The 10,719-nt window shown below is 47.8% G+C and overlaps 1 protein-coding gene across 4 annotated transcripts in view; it reads right to left on the bottom strand.

Annotated features, from left to right (window-relative positions):
* Positions 1 to 224: 224 nt before the first annotated feature.
* Bbs4 (Bardet-Biedl syndrome 4) overlaps positions 225 to 10,719 on the bottom strand; it is a 40,454-nt gene continuing 29,959 nt past the window's right edge. For all 4 annotated transcript variants that reach the window (XM_063246784.1, XM_063246783.1, XM_013141421.3 and 1 more), the window contains one exon: positions 225 to 10,656. In XM_063246784.1, coding sequence (XP_063102854.1) covers positions 10,561 to 10,656 — 96 coding nt within the window. In that variant the 3' untranslated portion in view covers positions 225 to 10,560. The remainder of the gene's footprint in view (positions 10,657 to 10,719) is intronic.

Below are 10,719 nucleotides of genomic sequence, written 5' to 3'. Positions count from 1 at the left end.
TGAGCCACCATGCCTGGCCTCATTTAATGTTCTTATACTTCTTTTTTCATTTTCCTCTCTCTCAAATCTCTCCCTCTTTCCTACCTTTCTCCATTCATTATTAGTTCCACTAAAAAAAGTCCTCCAAATTCTTTGCCCATTTAGCATGAAGTAGAGATAACCAGATTTACTGAAATAGAACTTATTGTTTGATTCAGTCACTAAAAATATACATAGTCCACACCTTGTCCATTTCAAACATTTTATTTTCTCCTAACGAAACCAGGTTCCTTGTTTACTGTATTTTCCCAAGACATATGAATGAGGAATCTACCGTGTATTGTATGCATTGATATATTGTAGCCATTTTGTGTATGTGAAAATTTAACATTTTCTCTGTCTGTTTCCTCTGTATGGAATTTACATGTATTTATCATTTATCCATAAACTATTTTTATTAATGAACGCATATTATTATGATGCACTTAAATTTTTGGTTATTCATCAATTTATACAGATTGGAGTAATTTCTACCTTTTAGCTTTTTTTTTTTTTTTTTTGTCTTTTTCCTTTTTATCGGTACCAGGGATCAAACTCACGACTGCCTGCTTGCAAGGCAGGCGCTTATGCCGCTGAGTTAAACCTCCAGCCCCAACCTTTTAGCTTTTTTAAAAAATCGAGGTATTACTGTAAAATGGATTCCAACCTGCTAAATACACCAAGTTCAAATTTCATATCAGCAAAGAATGGAACAGCAGGTGCAGAAGGGAAGTCAGAAGTTCATGGGCGAGTCAGGATCCTGACAGCAGAGTGGAGCATGAAAGTAGGTTGGAACTGAAGATCCTGAGGGTTTTGGTGCAGTAAAATTTCATTGTCCAGGAGTGCTCTGTACAGTAGGATAATTTCACAGGTTGCCTCAAGTCAAGCTAAAACTGATCTATTGGGTTACAAATGCTAAGCTAATATTGATCTAATATAAAAAGGAGGTACATAGCAAGGATTCATCTACAGTAATCACTAACTTCAGTTTATCTGTAACTGATGCCACAAAAGCTAAGGCATTGTTGGAAGGAGGAGGAGGAGTAAGGGTCTGGGTGTTCCACCTTTCATCTTCTGGTTTGTTCCATTATTTGGGCTTACTTGATCCGATAGCTACAACTTTTTTTTTTTTTTTAAAGAAAGACTAAACAAAACAGAAAATAGGTAGAAATAATACATACGTTCAGAGAAAAAAGCCAACCAAAGAATCCATATTCACATTCATAAAAACAAGAAGAAAACAAAAAAGAAAAAGAAAAGGCGAAGTGTGCACTTAAAAGACCTCTCTCTGTTGTCCTTGGTAGACAAATTGGGCAGACAGAGCCCAGATCCAGGTCCATTAATCCCAGCAAGCCAGCCATAGGTTGTGGCAGGGCTGTGGATAATCCTGGCAAGCCTGAGCCTTTAGGTTCACTGAAGTTCAGGCTGGTTTGGCCTGTGAGCCTGGAACCTGATTTGATTAGCCTGAAACACTCTGTGTGCTGTGTGCTCCCCCTGCTTGTCTTAGCTCAACTCCCTGCCACAACCTCCTGCCAATTTGATCTGCCTTTTGCCTCACCCTGACACTGGGAGCCACTAGGGGGAGCCAGTCCACAGCTGCTCTGAGTTCCTAGTTCATGTGACCCCTCTCCAATATGGCTATTGGCCAGCTGCCCTCTCCTGGGGGATGCCTGAACCCTAATAACTCAACAGGCACTTCAGCCCTCAGCAGGCACTGCTCCATTACACTGGTGCATTTCTCCTTGGAGGCCTCTGGGTTGCCTGGCTGTCACTGTGCATCAGCAGGTTTTTTTTTTTTGTCTTTTTCCTTTTTATCCGTACCGGGGATTGAACTCAACGACCGCCTGCTTGCAAGGCAGGTGCTTATGCCACTGAACTAAATCCCCAGCCCCTCATCGGCAGGTTTAAGAAAGCTGCATGAGGTCTCTTTTTGCTCTCCCTTTGGGCTTCAAGTCTCACTCTAGATCCTTGCTGGGTGCCAGGGACAGACTTGCCTTCCTTCTCTTCCTCCTGGAGCCACAGTTCAGCATCTGGACACCAAATATCAAAGGGGCCATTTCTCTGCTGTTCACCACCCTGCCATCCTGACTTGCAGAAAGCAACAAATGCAAGACAAGTAGTTTCCCTTTGAGCTCACCCCTGACAAGCAAAACTCCACTCCTCCATCCACAAAAGGATAAGGTAACTAAAATATGGTGGACCCCTCTCCATTTTTGGTAACCACAAAGGGCTTTTTCTTAGTATTCAATGAACACTCTCCTACCTTCCTTCTTATGTCCTCAAATGTAGTGTTCAATTTTGGGAATAGAGAACTCAGCTGTGTATATAAAAAAGTGAGCTGTATCACTGGGCATGTGTGACACAGCTAGAAGGTCACCTAAAGGTGATGACACCATGCATATGTTTCACATTCTTGTGAAAGATCTGAGATGAACAGCAGGGGACCAGCTGTCGGGAGGACAGCAAGGTGTTCTCAGGAGGTGACAGCTGAATCATGGGTTGTGGGCACTGGCTGACAAAGAAGGAGACATGGAGATCACAGCAGAAGGGACTTTTCTGCCATGAACACGTGAGTGGGGACAATGACCCTTCCCCACAGAGCAGGCTGGTGCCAGAAGTTATGGCCATTGAAGGGCAAGCAAGGCAGGAAAAGCACATCACCCACTTCAACCAGCTGCCTGGGGCACTGAATGGAGATTTGAGAGGCAGACACAATGCTTGGAAGATGCTCCATAGGACCTGAGCTGTAAGCCACCTGATAACACATCCCAAGGTCTGATTCACTCAGAAGGTGGAGATGTCCACTCTGACCCAGAGGAGGCGGCTCTGGTGTCCCAGAGTCTGCGAATCTGTTCAGTGGGTCCACCCTGCTGCCACAGAGCTCCCTGCTGCTGCCCTGCCCTGAGGGGAAGGGGCTGGAGATTAGGGATGAGGTCAAGAGAGAGGGACTTTGTCTCATAGCACAGCCCATCTGGCCTGTGCCCTCTCCTTTCTTCCCCTCTCCAGAAGCCAGCTGTCCACTGTGCCTGAAAAGTGCTGTCTCCTTTCTCTCACTTCTCTGTATACTGACATGCATGCATATCAAAGTGATAGCTACATTTTTAGCTGCAATATCACTGTAAGAAACTCTGAAACCTATAAGACATCAAAAAAGAGTATCACAAAGACATAAGCAAATATTAGCACAAAACTTTTCAATCAACTGAAAGAAATTAGTGGTGGAAATAAAACATTATTATATTAAATATTGTAATTACTATTTTTATGAAATTTTATTTTTTTCATAAAACAAAAAAGGAAACAAATGTATTACAAAAGAATATAGGAGTTCTTGATAGGGATTGGATGGATTGTTTGGGGGAAAATGTGATCTACTTTGGTCCCTGGACCCTGGAGAAAAGCATTTCAGGAATCCTCCTTTCAGAGGTCAAGGCAGCAATGGGAATCACGGTCCTCCCTATGGGAAATGCTATGGTTACTGGTGAGATGCTCATTCACACAGGCTCTGACCTACTCTTAGACACCAGGGATGGAAAAGCGATCCACTTCTCCCATTTCTCTGCCTGGACCATGCCGGGTTGTCTCTCAGTGTACAGTGAGATCTAAGCAGGAGCTCTGAGCTTTTCACAATGGCACAGGCTTTAAAAAGGTTTTAGGTGAAACTGTCTTTAGGAGCTTTGAGGCCAATAAGCTCTTGTGCTCTATGCAGAAGTCACCATCCAGGAAGGACAGTGGGCAGAGGCAGCGCTGACTGTGTAAAGCAGGGACTCCTGTGCATACGAATCTCTCCTTAGTTTCAAGCACACCAACCACTCTTTCCCATACACATCATAGAGGTAGGATGAGCAGGGGAGGGGACAGCATCAGGGAAGAGGACAAAGTGAGACCCTGCGCTGGGCTCGCTGTACCTGCCTCTCTCAGCTGGTGTCTTTTCTGCTTAGCTTGTGCTCATTTAACTGTTCATCCACAAAAAAATCTGCCACCTTATTGCTAAATTTCTGGCAAGCTGTGTTGTCAGAGCACACTGAATATTGCCAAAGGCCAGAACAGCCAGACCTCCTTCCTCCCTCACCCTCTAAATGCTGCCCATGCAGCCACAGCCTCAGGAAGCCAAGCCCAGTACAGTTGCTGGTGAAGACAAACTTGCTATTCAAACTCAGGTTACAGCACAGCATGTAGAGCCACTCACACTGGTCTGAAAGTGGTCAATGTCTGGCAGTCTCCAGTGGATTCCGTGGACACATGGTGGCTTTGTGCCTCCCTGCTGTGAAGAACTTACTAGTTTCCTAAGCATCCTGTAAGGGGAAGGAGATGGAGACTCCCTGCCCTGGGGAAGCACACACCTACCCCTCAGTGGCTGAAGTCTTTACCCTTTTCCTTCCTCCAGCACCAGCTGGTGACTTTTCATCCCATGTTACCCTCTGTCTTTGAGGTCGCAGGTTCTAAGATTCCTTGCCTGGAAGTTGCTGCAGAGGGTCCCATGAGCTCTGGTTCCCTAGGCAGGGACGGTGTCCTCATGGGTTGTGGGTGGGGACTCCAGCCTTTCTCAGAGCAGCTCTGTTTGCTGAGGTCACTGAGGAGCTCTGGGCAGTCCCTGGTGCAGCCTATGGCATTTATTTCTGGGACATCCTTCACCAAGCAGCCCTCTGGGGTCGAATGTGCCCAGGATGTAGTGCTCCACACAGTGTGTTTCGTCTTTTCTCTGCCAGAGATTAAAAGGACTACAGAAAAGCCTTAGATAAGGGAGGTTACTATGCACTGCTGATAGGAAGGTCAGGAACATTGTGTGGATGAAGCTTGTTTCAGTGCAAATCAGAGGTTCCTTCCTTCAGTGACTGGACAAATGCTGGAGTCTCCCCACTGCATTACATCCTCCCTCAGAATGGACATGCACAGCCAGAAACAACCTTTGAGGGCTCACAATCCAGTGAGGCAGAAAAATACTCATCAATCACATAACCATTATAAACCTACAATCCCCACACTCTGGGGGCAGAGACAGCAGGATCGCCATGAGTTTGAGGCCAAACTGGGCTCCATAGCAAGTGTAAGGTCAGCCTCGATTCCATGGTAACACCCTGTTTCAAAAAATGTTTTTGTTGGTTTAACATGTGAAAAAGCCCAAATGTGCAATGGGAAAATGGTGAAATAAATTATGACAAGCTCTCGCGATTTAATATACAGCCTTGGAATTGTTTCTAATAGTTGGGAAACTATGAGACCCTGGGGGCTTCACAGTGGGATGTGAGGTACAGATGCCCCCGTGTCTAAAGCCCCTGCTACTACACAGAAAGGCTGCTCATGTTCCACAGTGAGTGGCGCCTGCTGCTGGTGCTGCTCAGGGCTCATCCTTAGGAAAGATCCACATCCTTTCCATGAGGCCTGCAGATCTGAATGATCACTGGCTTTGCAGTGAGGGCTGGGCATGCTCTAGATGAGAGACTAGCTGTAATATGGCAGGGTGAGGGTCCTCTGCACTCTTCCTGCTGAGACTCAGAGATTGGTGTGGCCTGGCATGCTGCCCTTCAGTGCCAGCTCTGCAGCGCTCACCTGTCTGTCTGCTGTTGTTTATGCTTGCTATTTCCAAAGACAAAAATGTGTGCCAAGATGTGCTTCTAGGGAGGCAGTGGAAGTCTGATTTCCAAGTGTTCCTGGGCATCTGATTAAACCCCTTTGTATTAACCCAGGCCCGATGTGCCCATGTGTTACCCCCTCTTCTAGAATCTACTGACAGTGGCTGTTTAATTGGAAAACTTTTTCCTTCAAAGTCTGAAAATAAAGCCTAATTGTAAGTTTTTGGATTTTTACTTTTTAAAGCAGCTTGAAGTTTTTGAATAAAAATTAAGAAGCAGTGAGGTCAGACACAGAAGTACAGAGGTCATGCACAGCAGTACAGGGTAGGGCATGGGTTACAAAACAGGGAGGTGCTAGCTTCCCCTGTGACCTGGAAAGAGCTCTCTGCTGCAAGTTAGTTTCCCTCTGTGTGCAGTCACTCACGTGCTTTAAAGACCTCAGGGGCCACTGTAGGTGAGACTGAGGACTGAGGGTGACTGTTGGACTGAGGGTGACAACTGACATGTCCTCTCTGCCACCTGAAACTCATCCTGCTTTGCAGGTGGTGTCCTCATGAAGTTGGGGCTGTTTTCACATTGTGAACTGAGGAATGCTACTGGTTTCCTTGTGCCACAGGTTATGTGACAAGAGACCTCCTTTCAGGCCTCCAACACTTCGTGAGTCTGACGTAATCTCAATACTGAGGAAGCAGCTGGCATCAGGATACTGCTGGTCTCTGAAGGCACAGAGAATGACCTGGAAGAGGCCCATGCCTACTGGACCTGACCCAGTAGTGGGGAGTTCTACATGGAAAGGAGATCCCACAGCCAGATTGGCTCTTTAGGGACACTGTTCCTGCCACACGGAGCTGCAGTTTTTGCAGAAAGAGCAGAACTGTGGCATGTTCACGTCACCCACCTGATGGATGATAATTTACCTATCACCTTATCAGTGTACAACCTGTCACACCTGTGTTTGCCCTTGCCTGTCAATCACTGCTCTTTTCAGGGATAGGGATAGTTTCAGGCACAGCTGAATCATCGCTAAGAACAGCAGAAGACTTTTCTGCCTTTTCAGTGGCAGGTTTTGATTACACGTCCAGGAAATGATGGACAGGTCTTCTTGCCTGGAGTCCAGAGAGGACAACTCCCTCCTGCGCACACTGTGGTCCTCACATGAATGCCACCTTTCACTCCTGTTCTCACCTGTCCAGCCTGTGTTTCACCTTCCCCATGTGACACAAGCTGTGCCCAGCCACCTTACCAGTGCACTACCTGTCCCCCACCCTGGGCACCACTTGTGTGGGGCTCCCACAGCAGCAGCTAAATGGGGTGGCAGCTACAAAGGCAGCTGCCAGCTTTGCAACGACCAGGCATTTTCCTTTCAACTGATTAAGAAGACTATACAGTGCTCCAGCAAGAGATAGACCCAGGAGTGAAGCTGCAGCTCAGCTGCACCTTGCCCCACTGCAAGTACACAGGCAGGGCAGAGCGCACGCCCAGTGGGAACTCAGGAGGGGCAGGGGGTAGGCAGCACACAGGACTCCTGGACTTCTGGGCTGTGTCCCTGTGAGCTGGATTTTCTGGCTCTGATTCATGGGACCTTCATAGTGTTAGGCCGAGGTCAGGTTTATTTTACATTTTACTTGGGAATTCTACACTGTATATGTGTTCCTTTGCACATACTGTGGAGCAGTTCAATCAAGATCACTGACATAGGCACTAGCTGGCCTTTTTTAGGGTGTGTGGTAACACAACCTAATTTTAGTAATTCCCAACAACACAGTACTGCTGTTATGTTGTCACTGTTTGGCTGTCCTCACCTCACTCCACTTAGCTGAAATCTTCCACCTTTCACTGAAGTCCTCCTGCCCCAAGCCCCTTGGTTTATTTTCTTCCATACAGCCATTCAGGCATCCCAGCACCAGTGACTTTTGTTGGAGACATTTTGCATCACATCGCTGTGGTGCTTTTATCAAGAAGTTAAATGACTGCGCAATCTGTGTATACACTTTCTTACCTGTGTATTCTCATGCCAGGGCCACATGGTGACTTTGTTAAGCCTTGAGGTGCAGAAGGGCTCATCTTCCAATTTTGTTCAAGATCACCTTAGATATGCTCGGTCTTCATCTTTCCACAGAACTTTCCAATCAGCCTGTGCATTGCTACCCAGAAACTGCTGAGATCGTAATGACTCTGTAGGTTCACTTGGGAAAATTTACCTTGGCAGGATTTAAAGTCTTCCCCAGAATATGGTATACAGCTGGGTATGGTGGCACGAGCCTCTAACCCTAATTCATGCTTCTTTTCTGCCTCTAAATTAAGCCACTGAAAAGCATTATCTGTTCTTGTGATTATGTAGTTGGCTTCAACTTCCTTATTATTTCATTATTTGTTTTTGGTACTGGGAATCAAACTCAGGACCTCACATTTGCTGTGCTGCTGAGCTAGATCCCTGGCCCTCATTTTGTTTTTATGGGACAGGGCCTCGCTATGTAGTTCTGGGTAGCTTTGAACTCATTATGTAGCCCAGCCTGGCCTCAAACTCACAGTGATCCGTCTCCTGCCTCAGCCTCCCAAGTGTTGGGATTATCCTTATTTTGAAAAACTGTGATACAAGCAACCCTCAGAAGTTACAGCAGATCCCGGGCTATAGCTCAGCAGCATGAGCACCTGCCTGGCAAGCTCGAGGTTGTGAGTTCGATTCAGCTGTACCAAACCAAACCAAACCAAACCAAAAACCCAGAAGTTAGAGCATCTTCACACACCCACAAGACAGGACGTGTGCAGCCTGCTTTTGACTGTTCTTAGGACTGAGCCTGAGTGGATGTGGAAGGCACTCCTTGCTTCCTGCTGCCCTGGGTGCCAGGTGCCATCTTGTCCCAAGAAGGCCAGGGATAGCAAACAGGGTCCTGACCCTGCATTCTTCACTTCTCACCTCTTCACTGAGGGAAAAGGGAGACCTCTGCCCTCTTCTGTCCTCAACGTTCTCAGCTCCCAGGGAATAAATTCAGTTCTGTCTATTACTTCAGAGCTTTCTGAACTGAGACACCTAATTTCCTCTTCAGTCTCCAAGCCTCAGCAAAGGTGAGACACTGCTAGTTGACCAAAGAGCAGCTCTGCGTCAGGACCTGGATTCGAATCCTGGCCCTGGCACTTAGCATGGGAAGCTCACTTCGCCTCTCCCAGCCTTGGCACCTGCCTCTCTCAGTGACTGCCTGTCACTTCCCACTGCAGGTGTGCAGTGAATGGCCTGGCCTTCCCTAACACCACTCTGATTCTTCCCAGTTCCTGCTCTTGCCTCTTTTGTAAGCTCTTCTGCTTTTCCCTTTATTCTTCCTGCTTTGCGGTGTCTTTTTTTTACTCACTCAGGTACTAAGGACTAGATGCAGGCCTAGGCACCGAGCTACACCCTGGCCCCAGTTTTTATCTTCACTTTGACAAAGGGGTGTCACCAAGTTGTTCAAGTTGGGCTCCTGCTTGATGCCTGCCTGAGCCTCCCAGCGAGCTGGACAATGCTGGCTTGCTCTGGGAGACTCCTTTCAAATCTGGGATTTTCAGCTGTCCTCCTTACTCCGGACTCTTTCCATTCCTAAATCCAGTTATTCAGGTCTCAGAAGATGGCATTGATGGTCGGCCTCAGATAGGTGGGTCTAGGACAGGAGACTTGACAGTTGGCCCTCAGCCCCCAGTGTTCCCAGTCATTGGCCACATTCAGTTAACCTGTAATTTTTGATTTCTTTTGATTGTTGAGACAGGGTCTTGCTATGTAGCCCAGGCTGGCTTCAAATTCTCAAGCCTCCTATCTTAGTCTCTCAAATACTAGAGTTGCTGAGGTGCACACTGCCACACCTAGCTGTTCTTTAGCTCCCAGATCCCTCACGACACCTCTTCTCCAGCTGCCTGCAAAGAAATCTCCAAGACCTTCTCAGTAACTGCCCCAGGCTCAGTAACCAAACCGCTCTGTCCAGGCATAGCTTCTGTGTGGACGCAGAAGCCGACACTGCAAGCCCTCCTGCCCCACCTGTGGATGGCATGGGCATCACGTCTGCCACCTGCTGTGTCTGCTGCTGGCCCCAACAGCCACCAACCCTGCCACTCCTCCTGCAGTCCCAAACCAGGCTTGGGGACAAGTGAGGGCTGACAGCAGGCAGTTTTTTTAGAAGTGTTTATTGTGATCTCTCATTTCTTCTTCATGAAGGACAGCTTTGCCCAGAGAACCACAGTATGATCTTTAGGACACATGACTGCACTGAGAGCAGCTGGGCAGTGCACAGCACTGTCTGGCACTAAACTCCTCTGCTAAGGGACTGATTTGCTGTTAATCCTTGCTGCTGATACCAGGCCTTGACATGGTGATCCAGCCCTGGACCTCAGCAAAAGGAAACTCAGGACTTGTTCTGGATTCCCTTTGGGGAAACTGGGCGCCTCAAGTTTGGACCTCAACTTAGCACTTCTTTCCATCATTTCTTTTCGGCTGTTTAGATTGTATTGATTCAAGATTGGTGTCTGCCCAGTGGGCTGTCAGCACCCACGGTCTGAGGTCACAGCTAGGCCAAGGCTTTGTCCTCACAAGGGTACTAAGAGGTCACGCCCCGCCCAAAGGAAGTCCTCCCCGAAGCCAGCAGCACCCTGTTCCTTACTGACAGCCTCGCCTTGTCTCTGTCTCGTGGAGAACTGCTGCTCTTTGCTCCCTATCTCTGGGCTGGTGCAGGCTGCACCGGCATGGAGCCTCACAGTTACAGCACAGCCCCAGTCCTCGCTCAACACTCTGGCACCGACCTCTACTTAGCCTGCTTGGGTGACCTTCCTCTATCCACTGCAGCTTCCCCCAAGAAAACCTCCTACTTCTCTCTTATTCTGTTTGTTTTGGTTTTTTGTGACAGACTCTCACTTCCTACTGTAGGCTGGCCCTGAACTAGTGGCAACCCTCCTGCCTCAGCCTCCCGAGTTCTGGGATTATAGGCATGTGCCACCATGCCTGGCTCTCTTATTTGTTCTGATGCTTCAGTTGGACTTGCGTCCTCCATGGGCTCTGGCTCCAAGGGAAGAGATGGTGGCTTTGTGAGCTGCGTTGTTCCTCCACCTGTAACAAAACACAGAGCTGGCACTCTTGGTTCCGGATTCCAGGACAGATCTTTGTTTTTCG

This window comes from Cavia porcellus, unplaced genomic scaffold, assembly GCF_034190915.1.
Source record: "Cavia porcellus strain 051 isolate PalLab524CR breed Dunkin Hartley unplaced genomic scaffold, mCavPor4.1 scaffold_4, whole genome shotgun sequence".
Lineage (NCBI taxonomy): Eukaryota > Metazoa > Chordata > Mammalia > Rodentia > Caviidae > Cavia > Cavia porcellus.
Note: the sequence above shows the minus strand (reverse complement) of the source record. Positions and strands in the feature narration are given on the sequence as shown.